Source organism: Notamacropus eugenii, chromosome 2, assembly GCF_028372415.1.
Source record: "Notamacropus eugenii isolate mMacEug1 chromosome 2, mMacEug1.pri_v2, whole genome shotgun sequence".
NCBI classification, from domain to species: domain Eukaryota; kingdom Metazoa; phylum Chordata; class Mammalia; order Diprotodontia; family Macropodidae; genus Notamacropus; species Notamacropus eugenii.
This window is the reverse complement of record NC_092873.1, coordinates 343,891,796-343,914,160: the sequence shown is the minus strand read 5'-3', so window position 1 is coordinate 343,914,160 and position 22,365 is coordinate 343,891,796. Positions and strand designations below refer to the sequence as shown.

Genomic DNA, 22,365 nt, shown 5'->3' with positions numbered 1-22,365 from the left:
AGAAAGGAAGATTTTTCTTCATATACACCTTCAGCTTCTTTTGAAAAAAAAAAATTCATATTTTTTTTGTTTTTATATCACCTTAAGTTTTTAATATACCTTTCCTTACTTCCCCATCCAAAGGGAAAACAGTTTAGTAAAACTAACCAACACACCAGTTAAGTATTGCATTATCTCGTGTTCCACAGTCTCCCATATCTGCAAAGCAGAGAAATTTCTTCTCATTTTCTTCATTGGTCAATAAAATTTCATTGGTCAATAAAATAAAATTTCACAGCATTCAGTTTCAATTGATGTCCTTTTCATTTAGATGGTTGTAATCTTTATCCTTATTAGTTTTCCTGGTTCTATTTATCTTTGCTTTAACTCATATATAAGTTCATTCCATGCTTCTCTATATTTATTACATCCAAGGCTTCTTAGAGCACAACAATATTTTATTCATGTACTAGAATTTATTTATTTCCCTCTAATTAATGGGCATCATTTTGTTTCCCAGTTCTTAGCTACTACAGATATTTTGGTGTATATGGAGCCTTTCCATCACTGACCTTCTTGGAGTATATGCCTAGCAGAGGAATCCCTGGGTCTTAGCGTGTGGAAATTTTAATCCCTTTCTTCACATAATTCCAAAATACTTTCCAGAATGGTTGGAGCATTCACAGCTCTACCTACAGAATGCTCTAGTATACTCTAATCTTTCAAACATTAACAATTCCCCTTTTATGTCACTTCCAGTTTGCTGGATATATTGTGAAACCTCAAAGTAGTTTTGATTTACATGTCTTTTGTCATTATTGATTTAGAGCATTTTTTCATGTGGCTGCTGCGTAATTATAACAACCAAGCTTGGCTCTGTTCCATGGAGTTACTTCTCTTCCATCAAATAAATGCAGAACTATTAGTGCGGAACACTACAAATACCACCAGACCTGGTCAAAACTAGACTTTATGGTTTTTAAAAAAGTCTTTGTTGTAAGCAATGACTCTCTGGGTAAGAGATGAAGAAAGAACTTATTTAGAAATGAAGAAAATGATGTAAAAACAAGATATTAATAAAAAATTCCCCATAAAGCTTACATACTTGGTGGATATTTTTGAAAAACTAAGCACTCTAAATAAATCAATGCAAAGTCCTTATATTTGTACTCAAATCCAGAAAGATACAGTGACTCTATTTGTGAAAAAGTTAAGAGCTATGTGCAATATATTTTCAAAATAATATTTTTATGATTCTTGAAAGAAAAGTTTCCTTTTTGTCTTTGATTCCCAGTGCCTTTAGTGTGCATGGTACCATAGAAGGTGACTAATAAATATTTTAATTTAAATAAATTCCCTAATTTTAAAAATGCCTGACCTACACATTAAACAGAAAACGTTTATTAATAAACCAGTTTATTACTGGTCATTTGATCAGTCTTTAGAAGCAATTTTCAATTTATTTTAAAGACTTATACAAATAAGAAACCTGCTTGCTAGAGACAAATATGACATATGATCTTACTCTAAAACACAAAGGTCAAAAGACTTGTCTTGAGAAAGTATGTTTAAAACCAAAACATTTACATTTTAGCTACAGGAGAATAAAGGATTCTTGTTTATTAAAAAGTGATACAAAGCTTGCTACTATTTATAACATTTTGTTTTGTTTGAAACAAGGTTTTCTGGTGTAGCTGTTATAAAGACAAAATTTCAATCCCAATAGTGATTAAAAAAAGAATATGAGTAGTATTATTATCAATGGAACGAGGTTTGGAGAAACTACCAAAACTAAGCTTAACCACCATATTAATAATAATATTATTATGGCTATTTTATAAACTGTAAATATGAAAGCTCTAAAGGAGTTCATTAATAAATTAGTATCTGTATGTTTAAAGGTTTGTATGCTACAAAATTTTTTTAAATTTTATTTTATTATTATTTTTTAATGTTTTACAATCACTGCCATAAAATTAAGATTTTATCCGCCCCACACCTACCCCCCACTCTCCCCACGACTGCATACAATTCTGTATAGGTTCTACATATACTTTCCTATTGAGTACATTTTCACTATAGTCATGCTATGTAGTCGGACTAAAATAAATGGAAGAAATCATATAACAAATCAAAACATGATACACAAAAACACACACACACACAAACATGATCTGCTACATTCTGCGAATGACTTCCATATTTCTTTCTCTGAGTGTGGAAGGCATTTGGCCTTAGAAAGCCACCATTGGGATTTTTTTTTTAATAAGTTCTTGCGTTATTATGAAATTCCAAGTCTACCAGAAAAAACTCTTGCACACTGTGGTCGTTGCTGTGCACAAAGTTCTCCTGGTTCTGCTCCTTTCACTAAGCTATGCTACAAAATTTTAATGAGTTTGACCAAAATATAAGTTATAAAAAGTTTGCACCAATTGGAGCAACACTATGTAAAATTTGGAAACCACTGTTAACAGTCAAACAGTAGCTACCTTGTACCAAAAGTACCTAGGGCTGGATTTGAGAGACAGCTTCACCTTTTGTAAACCTTAATGAAGTATATAACATGAAAAATTATTGTTGCCTGAGTAAAAACAACTATTCCATTCTCGTTCCTTTGATGATAATTTAGCACAGAATATATTTTCCCACTTATAAAATCTAATATACCAAATGTTTGAGGGATGAGATGCTACTTGTGTTTATTTAACTTCTGGTTATATTAAAGAACATAAAAACAACCAACATTTGTTAAGCACCTACTATGTGCTACCCTAGGTACAAGGGATACAAAAAGTGAAAATTAAACAGTTCCTGCACTCAAAGAGCTTACATTCTACTATATACAACATGTACATATGTAAGTACACATACAAAAACATACAGACTGTCCCCAAAGTCTTGGTGTAGGTTTTAAGCTTAAATACATATACCCATAGTTTCCTTCATTAGAATGTAAGCTCCTTCAGAGGAGGAATTTTTCTTTTTTCTATTTGTCTTCCCAGTACCTAGCACAATGCTTGGCATCACATAAGTACTTAATAAATGTTTGTCAACTGACTGAAATTTAGAAAAGGGGTAAGATTTTGGGGAAAGAAAATGAATTGTTTTGGATATGATGTGAGGTGCCTTCACAGCTTCGAATTTGAAACATCCAATAGGGAGGTGGTGACGTGACTGAAACTCAGCAAAGAGCAATGGACTGGAAGGATATATCAATTTGGGATTCATCTGCAAAGAGATGATAATGAAACCCATGAGTGAAGAGAGAGAAAAGGGACAGGTCAAAGTCATTGGGGACACTCAAAGTTAGAGAGGGTGATTTGGATGAAACTCCAGCAAATGAGACTGGGGGTCAGAGACCCGTGCCAGAAGCTGCAGAGGTCAAGAAGGATGAGGAGTGAGAAAAGGTCACCCAATTTGGCAGCGAAGAGATAATTTGTAACTTGGAAAGAGCAGCCTCAGTTGCTCAGTGACAGTGGAAGGCAGATTGCAAGGGGTTGAAAATTGAATGAGAGGTGAAGGAATAGACTTACTAAATATTGATAGCTTTTAAGGAGATGAAAGAGAGAAAGAGAGAGAGAGAGAGAAAGAAAGAGAGAGAAAGAGAGAGAGAGAGAGAGAGAGAGAGAGAGAGAGAGAGAGAGTGTGTGTGTGTGTGTGTGTGTGTGTGTGTGTGTGTGTGTGTGTGTGTGTGTGTGTGTGTGTAGGATGACAGCATGGAGGAACAGTAAAGCCTAACGAGAATTTTTTTAAAGATGGGAAACTTGGGTGTGTTTGTGGGCAGTAAAGAAGAAATCACTAGATAGGGAGAGATTGATGAGTATAATTCTAAGCACCTAAAGAATAGAGGACATATGCATGTTTATTATAAAATAAAAATAAAGAGAAACAGTTCTTTTCCACAAAGAACTCACAATTCTGACAATGAACCAAGTCTAAGCCTATAATACTGTTTCATTATTCCCTACTCTACAAATACAGTGAACCTTAGGCAGAAATTCAGCATCTTCCCTTCAGCAGATCTTGGGCACTCTACCAAAATAGGTGCCTATATTATTTAAGGGCAGGAAATCACTTTCAGAATGTTATTTTCAGGTCAGTCAATCAACCTAAACAGGCCTAACTCACCAACGAGGGTAAAGTTGCTTTCCAGAAGCTCTCTATGGGTGTTGAACCAAGCCTGAGCCAGACGATTGTTTTTATTCTTTCCAATAATATAATTCATGATGTAGGCAAGCAGGCCTGTTACCATCAAAATCTCCATATAATAACTTTCCCAGCTATTTTGAAGGTGTGCAGGGACCTAACAAAAACAGAGTTATTATAATTAATAATAAAGAATGTGGCTTTTTATGGCACAGAAGAAAACTCCAGGAGATATATATCATAAGTAAGTAGTAATGGCTGTTTTAGTGAAACAATTAAAATTACTTTCAGTGAAGATGATTAGAAAATGTTAAGAAAATACAATCATTCTGATGTTCTATGTTAGGCCTGTTTGAAAAACATCAAGAAAACATGATATAATGACAAAAATGAACTGGAAAATGTATTTCACAAACTAGAGCAGAAGTCATTTTTATCTACATCTCGTGTCTCTCCATCTGCTGTGTGTTGGTAATAGGGTTCAGAAATGGGGTAGAAAGGAAAAGGAATCTCTCCAGAACTTTGAACTTGTTATGTCTCAACACCAGTTAAGTGTAATTATAACTTGAAGCCAATGGTAACAAAATATCACGCTGTAGGTCCGTCTAGCATTCAATGCCTTGTATACTTACATCAACAATTGTTATAGGGTCTTTGCTTTTGCTGGAAGACATATCTGGTTTCTCTTCAAAGCCTTCAAACTCCTCATCATCATATGGTTCATTCTCAGTATCCCCCTCCTAAGGAAAGGAAAAACATTATTTGAGATTATATTTCTAGAGAAAAAAATAGATACACAAAACAGCAGAGAATAGAAAAATATGAAATGTTTTCTTTAAAGGCATAGTAACCTCCCATGCTTTTGTAGTAAGAATTTAAATTGATCAGATCTTTCCCCCCAAACATCATATACATTTCCTTTCCTATAGTTTTTAATGTGAATGTAGAAAATTTTCATTTCATTACACAATGAACTTTTAGGACAGAAATATTGCCATAGCAACAAATTATACTTCATGAGGGAGAATGGCTCCACCTATTGATGGAAAAACGAAAGTTCCAGGCAATAAAGGTCTCTTGGTAAAGATTTTTGTTTACATGCTTACTAAATCATTACTTATTTCCAGACATCACAGATCTGATTGCTGTAGGAGATCTTAGAACAGAAGCTCACCTGGGGATCTGCATCTTCAAAATCCTCTGGGTTGTCATCTGGCCCTTCCAGTTCCACAGTGGCTTCCTCTTCATCTTCCTCAGTGGTGATAACTCGCTGAGGGGGCTCTGTGACAACATCTTCCATTACATCCTCAAACTCAGCAAAGTCATTATCATCATACTCTACCATGTCATCTCCATCCTCAAAATCATCAAACTTAGCTTCCAAGAAATCCCCCAGCATCAAAAGGCACACACAGAGTAAGCAGATAATTCTCATCGTGACTGTGAAACAAATGAAAAAAAAAACAAACAAAAAACAAACCACAAACCAACATACTATAAATTTGTTTCCAGAATTAACTAGACTTTGTAAATACTTCAGTTTTTTAAAAAGGTACAAAGTCATAACATTTCACCAATATTTCCTAAAAAGGAATCTTATTAAATGTGGTATAGTAGAAAGAGGACTAAAACAGATACTACGTGACCAAGGGTCTTATCTTGGCTCTTACATAAATAACTATATGACCTTGGAAAAGTTATTTCACTTCTAGGGGCCTTTGGCTTTTTAATATGTAAAACACAAGGACAGAATTCTAATTGTCATACCCATTTTCCTATGTCATTCTATTAATGAGTATTTAGTGAATGCCTAGTTTACTGCCAGCACTAAATTAGGGATTGTGAATCAATGCCTTTGTTGGGCACATAAGGGTCTATACATGCTGGTCCTATCTTACCTTTCTCTGCACATCACTCATCCACAGACCTTTTATGGTCAAAGCCTCCTTGCTGCTCTATATACCTCATGTTCTACCTTCCATCTTCCTTTGTCCGAGCTGACCCTCATGTCTGATGTTCCATCTCTTGGGATCGTTCTTTCAGACCCAGATCAAATGTCACCTTCTGCCTTCCTTGGTCCCTCTAGCCTCCAGTGCCTGAAGTTTGTATCTGCTTTAAGTGTTTTACATATAAGTGCATATTGTTTCTTCCCTATTAGAATATGAACTCTTTGAGGGCAGCGACTCTTTCACTTTGGTCTTTGTACCTACAAAATGCCCAGCACAATGCCTGGCCAGTAGTCGGTGCTTAATAAATGCTTGTTGACTGACAAGCATGAGTAACTAAAATACAAAACAAAACTGATTATGCTAAGTTTATTAAAAAAAAAAGGTAACTTTGTACCATAAGAATTCAAAGGAAAAAACATTTTGGGTTAGAAGTCTTATTAAGGGAAGTGGTAATTGAATAGAATTATGCAATGGGTTAGTTTCAGAACTATGTGGCAAACAAAAGCTAGATTGTAAAAATGACTTAGGAGTAGTGGATAAGTGATGAGGAAGTAAAAGCAGCAAGCAGAGACTATTTTTGAGAAGTGTTCTTGAAAAGATGGGAAAGAAGCCAGATTAAGGGAGACAGCAGCAGGGTTTAGGGAAGTTTTGAAGTCAAGTATTTAAAAATAGTCACTTATATTTGTAGCTTAGTGTGACAACCCATCTTCTGGCATACACTAGATGATGATGAGCCTAACAATCCAGTAAAGCATTCATTATTCCTGGAAGGAATTAGAGTAATCTAAAAACCACCATAATATAGAGAATCACAGAAAGTATGTTCAGCCACTCTATTGCTGAAATGTTTGCTACTTGGCTTTATTTCTGAAGCACCTCTATTTAGTAAGAAGGCTATTCCAACCAAGTAGCTTTTTGGTTTAAAAAAAAGTGAGCAGAAAGGTACTTTAAGACAATAGTATAAATTCCTATGAGCCACGTAGAAATTTCATTTTGTTGCCTAATACTGCTGAAGATAATTGATTGTAAATAAGGTTGTCTTTTTTTTTTTTTTTAATAATCTCAGACCTCAAGCAGCAGCATTCTCATAAGATCTGTGCTTTTCCTGGAAGACTTGCTAATTTATCTTCCTTACCTTCAAGTTTTTTGTTCTTATCTAGTTCAATCTTGATATTCTCCTCCTAAGGACGTTCAAAGTGCCAAAACAAGGAGTCCTTCCCAGGGGACAGTAACTTTTAGCCAGATGCAAAGATTTAGTGTATCCCACCCCCACAACACTTCCTTCACATATATAATTCTCTCCCATCCCCAACATACACAAACCAGCTTATCCCCTGGGGTGGGCATGAGGCCTCTCCATTTGAGCATTCTTTTAGCATTTTAAGTTTTAGAGAGAATATTTAGCCTTTTATTTAGAGTGAGTCTTCATAATCTATTCTGTTTTATAAAGAACAGGACAACTTCAGAGAGGTCTGGAAGGACTTATATGAACTGATGCTGAATGAAATGCACAGAAGCAGGACAACATTGTACACAGTAACAGCCACAGTGTGCGAAGGCTATTTCTGATAGGCTTAGCTTTTCACAGCAATGCAAGGACCTAAAACATTCCCAAAAGACTCTTGAGGCAAAATGCCATCCATACCCAGAGAAAGAACTATGGAATTGGAACACGGAATGAAGCAGAATATTTTTTCTTGTGTTATGTTTTGTTTTAGTTTTTTTCACGGTTTCTTCCATTAATTTTAATTCTTCTATGCAAGATGACTAATGTGAAAATGTGTTAAATAAGAATGATGTGTAAAAGCCATGTAAGTTGGCATGATGTCTCGGGGAGTGGAGGAAAGGGAAGGGGAGAAACTTTAAGATTTATGGAAGTAATTGTTGAAAACTGAAGACAAATTAATTTTAAAAAAAAGAAAAAAGGACAATTATTTTAATAGTCCAAACTTAAATTTTTCTTGTTATTTATTAAAGTTATAATCTGATTCAATACTAGGCATGCAGGATACTGCCAAATTGCTCTTCAAACACTAACGGCACATTCCTAGAGGTTCAAGGTGGGAACTTTGAGTTCTTTTGCTTGTATTATTTATCGTTTTCTCATTGTTTGTTCAAGATTTTTGTGCAGAGATTTTACTCTATAGGGCAGCTACTGTGGGCCATAACTGAAGAAGGGTTAGAATAACTGGCAATTTCTCTATTAATGTCATGTTTGATAAATAAGAATAGATTCTGATTAGTGGTAGCATTTTAAATGAAATGTGTTATTCTAATAATTCACTATGCCCATATAAAAGGACCACCAAGAACAGAAATGACCAATATTAAAGAACAGACTTGTTCTTATGATATTCCAAGTAACAGAACTTGTTGACAACCTTCTGCTTTTCATAAACTCTCAATTCTTCTCAGAACCATCTAAAAACAGTGGATTTATTTATCTAAAACTTGTTTTATACTTAGCAGAACAAAGTTAATTTTCATTGTAAGTTTTCAAAGACAGTAAACAAAAGAGAAAGGTAAATGGCAAAAGAAAGTAGACCTACTCAAAATGTATTACAACAATGGACATAAAAATGGCTTGTAGTCAGTAACAAATTAAATTTTATGAAGATTAGTAAAAACAGGAGGTAAGGGAAATACATTTGTTTAGGACAAACCTCAAATAGTAGCTTATCCATATTATATTATCAGCTAACTTACTCCTGTGACCAATTTCAAATATTCTTCAACGTGCTTAAGTGGGACAGTCCTGAGTTAAATTTTTTGAGTTTGGTTTATTATTGGACACTTAATACACATAATTTGTAATCTATGCCATCAAATAGAATGCATCAATATATTGTTCTGAAATTTCACCTATGTGAAACAAATCAAACACGATCCAAATTAACAAAACGTGTTCTAGGCAACTAGAGAAACAGGGTTGACCTTGCAGCCAAGAAGACAAATTTAAGTCTTGCCTTTGACACATACACATACCAGCCTTGTGACCCTGAACTGCCCCCTCTAAGACTAAGCTGCAGTTGAGCTGCTGACCTGAATTGATAAGAATTTTTTTTATACTGGATGAAATCACAGGTCAGAATCCTCTCCTCCCAAAAAATTCCAATAGGGGTTGGAGAATTTCTATTGGCTGGACCAATTTCTATCTCTCCTGGACCAAATAACACAGTTTTACTTATTCAAAATCTGAACAAATGTTAAAATGGTTTTCTAATGATAATATAGATTCACTTTCAAAATTTATTAATTGTAAGCAATTTGTTACAAGAGATGATTAGACATCTACAATGATTACTTCAACTTCTATACTTGGTTCAGTGCTGGTAGAAGTGATCTGTTCAATAATCTCAGAAGCAAGCTGAGAACCTTAACCACAAAGAGTTTTTCTAGCTATGGTCCAAAGTGTTTTAGTGGGTATGGGCATAGGCCTTTCACTTTCAAGTTCTTTTCTTTGCCTTCTTTAATTAAGTCAGTATAAGATTCAGCACTAAGCCTCGAGAGTGATTCTTATATGTTGAATGGTTGAGTCAGGTTCAGTACCCTGGTGGCTCTGAATGCAGCTAAGCTTGACTGATGGATTCCTTGAAGAGAATGAACAGCTGCGAGTCAGGAGGAATAGCAGCTGGCACTGCCATCTGCATTTTGCTGATGAAGTGATGGTACCTTCCCTACAGAGCTTCATTTAGTTTTGAAAAGATTGTATAGAATGCAGGCAGCATCAGAAGCTATTTAGCAGCTGCCTTATGTCAATTGTCTCCAGTGTGAAAGATAATCCACTGAGTTGAGGGAATGAATATTATAATTGCTATTTTAAATTTTATCTAAAAATATACAAGAAAGCAATTGGCATGCATTGCTTAATAAATCGATGTGCTTGGAGGCTTGAACCTTTGTTTCTTCACTGACTTCAGATTTCATCACACCCACTTGCAATAAGCATCACCTTGACCTTTAGTCTCTTGACTCATACCTGATTTACTTTCCTCACTCCAGCTTCATTTACTTCCAGACTTACCCTGAATTACATGACATACTACCCTAATGTTTTATAACCTACCTTAAAATCCTTCTTCTTCTCCACTCTGACTTCATTATTTCTCTCCTGTGACACCTTATTCCTTTGTAACCTTTAATATGTTTCCTACACACTCTCTCTTGAGAACTGTTACTGAATACTATTATAATTACAAAAATCAAGCTAATTTATTTGCTGCCAATTTGTGGTGTATCACAGTTAGATCCCTTGCCAATTGGCCCCTGCTTCCAGTACTACTGAAATTACTCTTCCAGACATCACCAATGACCTCCTATTTGCCAAATCCAATGTATTAAGTTCTTAATCCTTAGCCATAATGACTTCCCTCTAGTTCTGATACTGTATCTCCCCTTCCTACTGGAGTCTCTCTTGCCTTGACTTTACATACACTATATTCTCCCCTTTGCTTCCTTCTTCTAACAATGTACAAGTTCCTTAAGGGACTCTTCTGGATCCGCTTCTATTTTCTCTGCAGCTTCTCCCTTAGAAATCTCATTCAATACCATTTTCTTCAGCTACTACATCTGCAAAGGTGACTCCCAAATCTGCCCAGATCTCCCTTTATGGTAAACCACTATTCTCTCTGGACCTGTTTCTGCATTTGTAAAATAATGGAGTTGGATTAGATGACTACTAAAGTCCCTTCCTCTCTTAATGTATGATCCTGTTATTCTGAGCACCTGAGCACTGGATTCCATGACTCCAAATGTCTATAGGACATCTCCAAACCTAGATATCTCACAGCGATGATAACAAGACACATTTTACCATGATACTCTTACTGATAAGATAGAGTCTACTCGAACTGAGAGTAGTTAGAAGAATTTTCAGTCCTTCTAATCAGACCCTAGGGTAAGTGTGTTGGTGTAAATTTATAGGGAAGTCTTTAGTGGAATGTCTTAAGAATCTGTGCTTGGTCTTGTGACAGACATTTTTATCAATGCCTTAGACAAAGACATAACTAGTATGTTTATTAAGCATGCAGATGACACAAAGGGATATCAAACCTGCTGGATGAGAGGGTTAGGATCTTGAAAAGATCATGATCTTGAGAGGTTAGAAAATGAGAATAAATCTAATTAAATTACACTTCATTACATTTTAAGTCTTCCACTTATATTAAAAATCAGTTCTGTAAATACAAAATGAGGGAGGCATGACTTGCTAAATAGCTCAAAAAATATCTAGCGTTTTTAGTATATTATGAGCTAAACTAATCAAGTGTATAAAACAAAGTTTAAAAATACAATTTAACTTTTGGTTGCAATAAGAGAGGAACAGTATATATAAGAGAGTTGATAGTTCTACTATATTCTGCATTCATCAGATCATATTTGGAGTATTGCGTTCAATTCTGGATTTTATTTGTTTTAGTAAGTTACTGTTTTGCTGTAACATTCAAACAAAGTGATCAAAATGGTGAAGGGCCTTGAGAGCATGCCAAATGAGAAATAGAGACACTTAGCTTTAAGACTTAGAAGGGACATAATAGTTGTCTTCAGATATCTAAAGGGCTGTCATATAGAACAGAATTATATTTGTTCGCTGCAACTTCTGAGGGCAAAATTATAAATATTAGATGGAAAACAGAGAGAAATTTCAGTTCAACATAAACAAAATCATAATAATGATTAGGACTGTCACAAAAAGTGGGATGGGTTGTTTTGGGAAGTAGTGGCTGCCCTCTCATTAAAGATTTTCAAGCAAAGTTTTGATGATTATTGTTAAGGGCACTGTAGAAAACATTTTTGGACTAGATGGCTTCTAACACCCTTTCCAACTCTAAGTTTCTTTGCTTCTATGTCTAAAAAGATATCTAAACTTGCTCTTCCTTATTTCATTATTTTGAATGTTCTCTATTTCTATCTGTGGCAAATCTGTGGATATGAGAAATGAGGGAGAGAGAAAAGTCAATGAGTCTTATAGAGGCTACCTCTGCAACACTGCAACAATATTTGTCACTATTTGCTCTCCCTTAGTAAGGCTCTTATTACTACTCACCTAGAAAAAACAGGACTTCTTAAAACTTTTTCTACTCGAGACCCCTATCAGCCCTATCACTAAAATCAGCACCCCCCATGGGGTTGCAACCCACAGTTTAAGAAATGCTGACCTAAAGTATCATAATTGCTTCCTCTTAGGTCTTTTTATCTCTACTTTCTTTCCCTTTCAAACTATTCTTTCCTTCTGCCCCCTCTTTCCCTCCCTGCCCTGGGCAAATATTTTTGGTTAATAACTAGACAGGTCACTCTTCAGCCCAGCCTTCAATGGCTTCCTACCATCCAATGAGTAAAGTTTTAATTTCTGCCTGGCATTCAAATCCTTCCACAATTGTGGTACTACATTGCCTTTACAAACTTGACCAACACAATTCTCTTTCACGAACTCTATGCTCTAGCCAAAATGGACCATGTTGTAATCCCAAAATTTGTTCTCTACTCTTTTGCTGTTTCATGTCTGAAATGCCTCTCTTTCCCATCATCTACTGAACTCCTAACATTCTTAAAGATGAACTCAACTGCCACCTCCTTCATGAACTCCTTTATGTTAGCCCCTGTAGAAAATAACCTTTGCCCTAAGAGTACACTTTATTTTATAAATCTCTAAAATACATTAAATATTGTATATTAAATAGCTATCTATATTAATGTTTTATTTACTAAGCACCATGAGGGCAGAGGCTGTCTTTGTATGTCCCTGGGAATAGCAAAGTGCTTAGCAAACAGTAGGTGCTTAATGCTTTTTTTGTATTGTTTTTCCAAAATTTCCAAGGTTTTCCAAAGCTCAAAATCTCAGATTCATTTCTCTCCTTCACCATTTAAATAATTCATTAAGTTCTGTCATTTATGTTTTTAAAATATTTCTTGCATTGTTCCCTTATATTCCAATCCAACAAACATTTATTATGCACTGATTTTCATTCCTATAATACATATACAGTATATGGAATTTAGAGATTAATGACTAGATATCTCATAAGCATAGGTCTCTGGCCTCTCAATCAACTCATTCAACACCATTCATGCTACTGTTTGCTAAACTCAAGGTAAATCACAGCTAGTAAGATTTGACTAGCAGCATATTAAACTAGCACTAGCAGACAAAAAAACTAGAAAATTACCTGGAAGTTTACTTGTGGCACAGAGCTAGATTTTAAATTTCTCCAGTGCAAATACCATATCTTCAACTTCTTTTCTATCACACAGTAGGTATCCAATAGGTGCTTTAAAAAGTGCTCACTGAAGTGAATTTGATGTCCTTCATATAAGTAAATAACAGTTTATTCATAATTAGTAGGACAGTTAATTTTTTTTCCATCTTCTTGCCTTATGACCAACTATTCCTATCTGTAAGATAGCAACTGGGTTAAGGACACCATGGAATATGTCATCCTCTACATTAATTAACTAGCCAATCTAAATTTAAGTCTATGACCTTAATAATAATATTTACAAAACGCTTTAAAGTTTGCAAAGTGTTTTATATCCAATATCTCCTAAACTCATTTTGCATTACTGGTATAAATCTGAGCTGATGAAAGAGTATAATCTTTTCTTCCATCAATATTTATTAAAGAAAATGTAGAAGGAAAACATAAGAAATTATTCTGGAAGGAAGCACAGTATTAGTAATCTTTATAGTGAATATAAATGTGATGAACTCACTCATTAAAATAGCTACTTAAAGGAAAAGCTACTCAAATTACAGAGAAAAGGACAATAAAATTATATTAGCTAGGGGCCTCAATATGCCCTAATTAACAAATCTAACAAAAAAGATAAACAACAAGGGATCATAATAAGACTTTTTAAAAGATACACACACACACAGTTTGTGATTACTGAACAAGAATATATATAGATCTCTCAGTTCTACATGATACTCTTACAAAAATTGATCATATGCTAGGTCAGGGGTTTATAATTACTATGGCCTAAGGACCAAATTCAGCCTACCCCTCTTTTTGTATGTTTAAAAAGCTAAGAATGACTTAAAAAATTTCAAGTATAATAAAATTTTACTTTAAAATGTTAAAACCATCATTAGCTTGTGGGCTGTACAAAAAAAAAAAAAAAAAGACACAGGGTCAGATTTGGCCCATAGTTTGCTGACTCCTATGCTAGGATATAAAAACTTCACAAATGTGGAAAAACAGAACATTAAACACATCTTATACTGATAGCTAATAACAGCTGGTATTTATGTAGTATTTGATGATTTGCTAAAAGTTTCACAGATGTTACTTCATTTGTCCTCAAAACAATGCTGGGGGTAGGTGCCATCATTGCCCCCATTTTACAGATGAGGAAACTGAGGCAGCAGAGGTCAACGGATTTGTTCAAGGAAACACAGCTAGTAAATGTGTGAGGCCAGATTTGAATCTAGTCTCAAAGACAAAGCAGGACTTCAGGGGACATATGTATTTAACACTTTCATCATTAAAACAGAGAAAGATAAGATCAATTAATTGGGCATGCAACTAACAAACCCTGAGAAGCAACACATGAAAAATCCTCAACTAAAGATAAAAAGAGAAATTCGAAAGACTAAAGAGATAAAAGTGAAAAAAATATTGAATGGATGAATGCTATTTCCAGACCATCTTCATGCTGCCATCCTCCTGTCCTCCAACCTTTACCTCCAACTCAGCATTCCAGGCTTTTTCTGGATTCTTGGGATTCCACCTAGCAAGTAGTCACTATAAATAGCCTGCTTTCAGACCAAACACACTACTTCCTGGGCATTTTCAGACCACACCAAGCTCGTACCCCTTCCCACCTCATTTTCCTAACGTAGCTTGTAGAGTAGCCAACAAATCACTACTACTAAAACACTCTTCCTTGGACATTACTCCCCTATATGCTTTGCACTGACCTATTAGAATCTAACATTCTCAAGGAAAAGGACTTTCTTGGTTACTTTTTTTTTATATGTAGCTCTTAGTACAGTGTTGTAGTAAACACATATGCAATGCTTTCCATTTTATTTAAAAATAGACAAAACATTAGTTAATGTGTTCAAGGGTGTGTGAAGGAGGGACAGAAGCTAAATCGACAACATGAAAAATGAAATAATTCACAAGAATAGTAAATAAAATATTATTAGAAACTAGTTTACTAATTATAGAACTTAAATGGAATGGCCTTTACAAAAACACTAAGATTATTTAAAATAATAAAAGGATCAATTTAAATAACCCAATCTCAGAAACGTAACTGAACAAGTCAGAAAGGAATTAAGAAAAAAAAACAAACCTAAGAAACAGATTTGTAAATGAATTCTATAAAATATTCAAAGAACTATTAACTTCATTTTACAAACTGTTTGCAAAAACAGGGAAAGAGCATCCTATTAAATTTCTTCTTTAAGACAAAATATGGAGGCAAAATGATAGAGAGGCTAAGAAGTTGCTTTAGTCTCCCCAATTTCCCTTGGAAACAGCATTAAATCAAACTTCTAAAAGAATTCTGGAGCGAAAGAATCCACAAAAAGACAAAGTGAAACAATTTTCCAGCTCAGGATAAATTAGAAAAGGTCTGTCTCACTTGGGTAAAAGAGGAGCAGAGGCCAGTGCAGGAGGTATCGAGACAAGGTAGTGATAGGCTCTTAGCCCACAGCACAGATCAGCACCTGAAGCACCTAGGTACTGGCTTAGTAGGCCAATGGTATAGCAGGCCAGCTATGAGGCCTCCAGACCCAGGGCATCAGGCAAACTGCTAATTCCAGAACCTAGGGCACAAGAGGCACAACTAGGTCGGGCCACCTTAGCCCAGTGGGCAAGACGCAAAGCCAGTGAAAGACAGACCCCTGGCCTCCACTACAAGAAGTCTGGCCTTCCCGTACCCCAGGAGCAGAACTCTTTTAAAAATGAGCAAAAAACAAAAAAGAGTCCTGTCATAGAAAGCTACAATGGTGACAAGGAAGATCCAAACACAAACTCAGAAAAGGACAATGATGTCAAAATGCCTATATGTAAAGCCTCAAAAGGGAATATGAATTGGTTTCAAGCCCAAAAAGTCCTCTTAGAATAGCTCAAAAAGGATTTTGAAAATCAAATAAGATAGTAGAAGAAAAATTGGGAAAAGAAATGAGAGTTTTGCAAGAGAATTATGAAAAAAGTCAACAAGTTGGAAAAGAAAGCACAAAAATTGACTGAAAAAACCAACTTCTTAAAAATAGAACTGGCCAAATGGAAAAAAAAAAATCTACTGAAGAAAACAACTCTTTTAAAGGTAGAAATGGGCTGGTCAACATGGATGGGCAGTGGGGTCTCGGATAGCTGGAGCTGTGGAAGGAATCCAGATCAGTAAGAAGTAATCAGAGACATGAGAAATACAAAGTTGGGTTATTTTGTTTGCCACTGCACTGAAGAAGCTTCAGCAGGTAGGAAAGAAGCATGGTGAAAACGGAGACTTCCACTACATCCAGAGATTTGCAGGAGCTGCAGAAGAAGTTAGCTTCATTGATCAGTTTTATCCAGAATAACTCCAAGGTGATTGCTTTTAGGAACTCTTCTTTGTTGCCTTAATCTTGCTGATGTTCATTATGGTATCTGCCATTCCTGTTGGATTCTTCCTTATGCTTGTGGTCCTCTTATCTCTGGCTACCTGTGTTGGGGTTATATTAGTGGAAGGACTCGTTATTTCTGCAGGTGGCCTCACTCTGTTCTGTGTTCTGTGTGGCTTGGGTTTCGTGTCATTGGCCATGTCAGGATAGTCAACGTGTGTTATGTGGTCCTCCTGACCCTCATCAACTATTGGTTCTCTTTTGGCTCTCCGAAGCACCAGCAAATCCTGGGAAACAAGTGCCCAAAGACTGTCCAATATCCCAACTCTACCAGAAACGACTGAGTGAAACCAGTACTTTGTTTTAAAGGCTTTGGGGATACATGCTGTGCTTACGATATTGGATTATGGCTTTTGTCAGGGTGCAGGACTAATAGGATTTGTAGGTGACCACCAGGACCCCTGGGAGAACAGGGTCCTGGCGGATTCACAGGGTCCTTCAGATTGTTGATACAGCCACAGTTGGGAAGGCTTTGTCATGGGGCCACATATCAGCAAGACTTGAAAATGACACAATACCCTCTTTTTCCCCATCCCTCTTTCAAAGTAAAACAATAAACAAAAGAGTAAAAAATCCTCTTCTGGACAAGGAACCTGCTAGTATTCTGAAAACGCTTAAACCTAAGCCTTAGGACTGACCTCTAGGGGCCCAACCCATATAGATGTGGGACTTTATTCAAAGCAGATTGGCAAGCGATTGTTTTCTCTTCCATTTGGAGTCAGAGGAGGGACAGAGAATGAAAAGCTTAAGCCTTAACTGCTTTTATCAGAAAAATAACATTTAGGTACATTAACAGCTGCTTATTTAAGAATGAAATAATGTCATTGGAATTTATTGTTAAAGATATTTGACTGAAAGGAATACACTCCAAACATGTACTATCAATCTTTTTTAATGGTTAAGAACCAAAAAAACAAAAAAACCACTTGTGCATTTTTTGGGATATTGTTTCAAAGAGTTTACTCTATTAGATCCTTTCCTCGAAAATGTATGTAAAAGGACATGTTTCTGAGGTAATGCATTATTTGCCATGTTATTTTATTAAACTAAATTCTATTAAAAAAACAAAACAAAAAAATAAAGGTAGAAATTGTCAAATGGAAAAAGAGATATTCTTCAGCTAACTGAAGAAAATAATTCCTTAAAAATCAGAATTAGGCAAGTAGAAGCTAATGACTCTATGAGACATCAAGAACCAGTCAAACAAAATCAAAAGAATGAAAAAAATAGAAGAAAATGGAAAATACATCATTGGAAAAACAACTGGCCTAGAAAATAGATTCAGGAGAGATAAATTTAAGAATTATTAGAGTACCTGAAAGCCATGATCAAAAACAGAGACTCGACAGCATCTTTCAAAAAATTATAAAAGAAAACTGCCCTGATATCCTAGAACCAAAGGGTAAAATAGTTACTGGAAGAATTCACCATTCACCCCCTGAAAGAGATTCCAAAAATAAAAACTCCGACCAATATTGTAGTCACATTCCATAACTATCAGGTCAAGGAGAAAATACTGTAAGTAGCCAGAAACCAACAACTGCAATATCAAGGAGCCACAGTCAGGATTACACAGGATTTAGCAGCTTCTACATTAAAGGATTAGAGGGCACGAAATATGATATTCCGAAAGGCAAAGGAGTTTGGATTTCAACCAAGAATCAATTATCCAGCAAAACCGAGCATAATCTTTCAGTGGAAAACATGGATATTCAATGAAATAGGAAACTTTCAAACATTCCTGATGAAAAGACCAGAACTAAACAAAAAAATTAACCTTTAAATACAAAACTCAAGAGAAATATAAAGGGTAAACAGGAAAGAAAAATACATGTTATTCAATAAGGTTAAACTGTTTAGATCCCTCCCTGAGAAGATGATACTTTTAAGCCTTAAGAACTGCATCTCTACTAAGGCAGTTAGAAGGAGCATATACTTAGATGGTGAAGGTGCAAATTAGCTTTGATGTGATGACAAAAAGAATTTATTAAGGAGGGAAAAAGGTTTATACTGGGAGAAAAGGAAGAGGGAGGCAGAATGGGGTAAATTATATCACATGAAGAGGCACTGAAGACCTATTACAGTAGAGAAAGAAGGGAGAGGATGAGCACTGCTTGAATCTTACTCTCATTGGATTAGGCTCAAAGAGGGAATAACATACACATTCAGTTGGGCAAAGAAATCTATCTTACCCTATAAGAAAGGAGGACTGGAAGGAGAAAAGAAAGGGGAGAAAAGGGTGTGCTATATAGAAGGGAAGGCAGATTGAGCGAGATGGTGGTCAGAAGCAAAATACTGGTGAGGAGGAACAGGGTGAAAGGAGAGTGTGAGAAAAGTATAATGGGAAAAAACAGGATGGAGGGAAATAAACAGTAATTGAAACTGTGAATGGGAATGGGACAAGCTCTCTCATAAAACAGATGTGGATAGCAGGGTGGATTAAAAACCAGAATTTTACAATACATTGTTTAAAAGCAACACATTTGAAGCAGAGAGACACACACAGAATAAAGGTAATAGCTGCAGCAGAATATATTATGGTTCAGCTAAAGTAAAAAAAAGCAGGGGGAGCAATCCTGATCTCAGACAAAGCAAAAGTAAAAACAGATCTAATTAAAGGAGACAAGGAAGGGCACTACATCAATACTAAACATATATGCACCAAATGGTATAACATCTAAATTCTCATGCTGGTCCTTCTTTTTCGAAGAGGACCATGACATCAGGGAGACGATGACATGACTTGCAGTTGACTCTGATTTGAGGGAGGGAGGGATGTGTAAGATCACCAGCCTCACTTTCCTGGGTCCAGTGGCCAGATATTCATCAGGACTACTGGAGATGGTCCAGGATGAAATGGGAGACAGACCTTGGCTGTTTAAGGCTAAGGTCTTTTCAGGTTCTCACTTTGAGTGAGATAAGGCCCATTTAGTGAATAGACTTCTTTAAGTAGTTACTCAAGGGATGGCCCCTTAAATTAAAAACAAAAAAGAAAAAAAAATCAAACTGGGAAGGGAAGACCCTCAGGGTTCCTTGTCAAAAGAGGAACGAACAGTTAAATGAGTTTACAGAAGGAAATATTAAAATTACACTATTGGGGGACCTCCCCCTATCAGAACTAGATAAATCTAACCACAAAATAAACAAGAAAGAAGTTTAAGAAGGTGAATAGAATTTTAGAAAAGTTAGATATGATAACTCTCTGGAGAAAACTGAATGGGAATTGAAAGGAATATACCTGGCACCTACACAAATATTGACCACGTATCAGGACATAAAAATCTCACATTCAAAGGCAGAAATATTAAATGCATCCTTTTCAGATTATGATGCAATAAAAATTACATATAATAAAGGGCCATGGAAAGAGAGATTAAAAGTTAATTGGAAACTAAAGAATATAATCCTGAAAAAATGAGTGGGTCAAACAACAAATCACAGAAACAATCAATTTCATCAATAATGAGAGAATATACCAAAATTTATGCCAAAGCAGTACTTAGGGGAAATGTATATCTCTAAATGCAAACATGAATAAAAAAGAGAAAAACCACCTCAATGAATTGGGAATGCAATTTAAAAAGCTAGAAAAAGAAAAAATTAAAAAATCCCCAATTAAACATCAAATTATAAGTTGTAAAATGAAAGGAGAGATTAATTGAAAGAAAAACATAAAATTAATAAATAAAATTAAGAGCTAGTTTTACGAAAAACCAATAAAATACACAAATCTTTGGTTAATTTGATTTAAAAAAAAAGAAAACCAAATGATCAGCATCAAAAATAAAAAGGGTGAATTCATCACCAATGAAGAGGATATTAAAGCCACAATTAGGAGCTATTTTGCCCAAATATATGCCAAAAAATCTGACAATCTAAGTGAAATGGACGAGTATTTACAAAAATATGAATTGTCTAGATTAAGACAAAAGGAAATAAAATACTTACTTTACCCTATTTTATTTATTTTTTATTTTTTTAAATTTACCTTATTTTAGAAAAAGAAATTGAATAAGTCATCAATGAACTCCATAAGAAAAAAATCTCCAGGGCTAGATGGATTTACAAGTGAATCCTACCAAACATTTAAAGAACAATTAATTTCAATACTAGATAAACTATTCGGAAAAATAGGCAAAGGGGCCCTACCAAATTCCTTTTACGACACAAATCAGGAAGACTCAAAACAGAGAAAGAAAACTACAGACCAATTTCCCTAATGAATACTGATGCAAAATTTTTAAATAAAACATTACCACAGAGATTACAGCAATTTTATCACCAGGAAAATACACTATGATCAGGTGGGATTTATACCAGGAATGCAGGGCTGGCTCAATATTAGGGAAACTATTAGCAAAATTGATCAAATCATAAAACCAACAGAAATCATATTATCTCAATGGATGTAGAAAAGGCTTATGACAAAATAAATACAGCACCCATTCCTATTAAAAACACTACAGAGCACAGAAATAAATGGAGCTTTTCTTAAAATAATAGGCAGTTATCAATCTAAAACCATCAGCAAGCATTATTTGTAATGGGGATAAGCTAGAAGCCTTTAAGATCAAGGGTGAAACACGGATGGCCATCATCATCACCATTATTCAGTATCTTACTAGAAATGTTAGTTTTAGGGGCTGCTAAGTGGCACAGTGGATACAGCACTGGCCCTGGAGTCAGGAGGACCTGAGCTCAAATCCAGCCTCAGACACTTGCTTTTTACTAGCTGTGTGATCCTGGGCAAGTCACTTAATCTAGAATGCCTTGAAGAGAAAAGAAATGTTTGCTTTAGCCATAAGAGAAGAAAAAGAAATGGAAGGAATTAGAATAGGCAATGAGGAAAATAAAACTATCACTCTTTGCAGATGATATGATGCAATACTTAGAAAATCCTAGAGAATCAACTAAAAAACTACTTGAAATAATTAACAACTTTACTTCGTAGAGCTAGAAAAAATAATAACAAAATTCATCTGAAAGAACAAAAGGTCACACATTTGTATAACTTATATCACATTTTTTGCTGTCTTGGGGAGCAGGATATGAGATGGAGGGAGAAAAAATTTGGACCTCAAAATTTTATAAAAAAAAAATGAATGTTGAAAACTATCTTTACAATTGGAAAAAAATACTATTAAAAAAGGATAAATATGGCTCTGACACATAAATATGGAGACATAAGTCAGAGAATGAAAACGATGGACCACTATTGCAAATGACTAGGCATATAAAAACACTTAATAAAATATTAACAAAGAGGCTAACAGTAACAATTGCAAGAATTAAGTACGTTATCAACAGGATGGATTTATACTAGGAATGCAGGGTTGTTTCAATATTAGCAAAACTATAAATATAATAAACTACTAATTAATGAAAACAAAAGTCACAATTATATCAATAGGCACAGAAAAAGTTTTTACAAAATACAAATATTAAAAAGCATAGGAATGACTGGGTCTTTCCATATATGATAACGAGTACGTATCTAAAACCAAGAGCTAACATTAAAAATAATGAATGAGAGATGAGTTTTCAATAAGATCATGCATGGTTAAAGCACTGATACTGATTATCACCATTATTATTTGACACCGTACTAGAAATTCTGGTGATAGCAAGAAAACAAGAAATGGAATAAGATCAGTAAGTCCAGGCGACTAAGAAACAAAA

General features: G+C 35.1%; 1 protein-coding gene across 5 annotated transcripts in view; it reads right to left on the bottom strand.

Moving 5' to 3' along the window:
* The window catches only part of CCDC47 (coiled-coil domain containing 47), a 45,535-nt gene that overhangs the window by 14,233 nt on the left and 8,937 nt on the right, over positions 1-22,365 (bottom strand). For 4 of the 5 annotated variants that reach the window (XR_011975108.1, XM_072645839.1, XM_072645837.1 and 1 more), the window contains 3 exons: positions 5,300-5,565; positions 4,758-4,865; positions 4,108-4,282 (listed from right to left, as the gene is read on the bottom strand). Coding sequence is in view for 4 of the 5 variants with exons in the window: in XM_072645837.1 (XP_072501938.1) it covers positions 4,108-4,282; positions 4,758-4,865; positions 5,300-5,565 (549 nt within the window). In the remaining variant the exon portion in view is untranslated. Of the gene's footprint in view, positions 1-4,107; positions 4,283-4,757; positions 4,866-5,299; positions 5,566-13,240; positions 13,378-22,365 lie in introns of all 5 variants that reach the window. The other variant, XM_072645838.1, reaches the window with a different exon arrangement.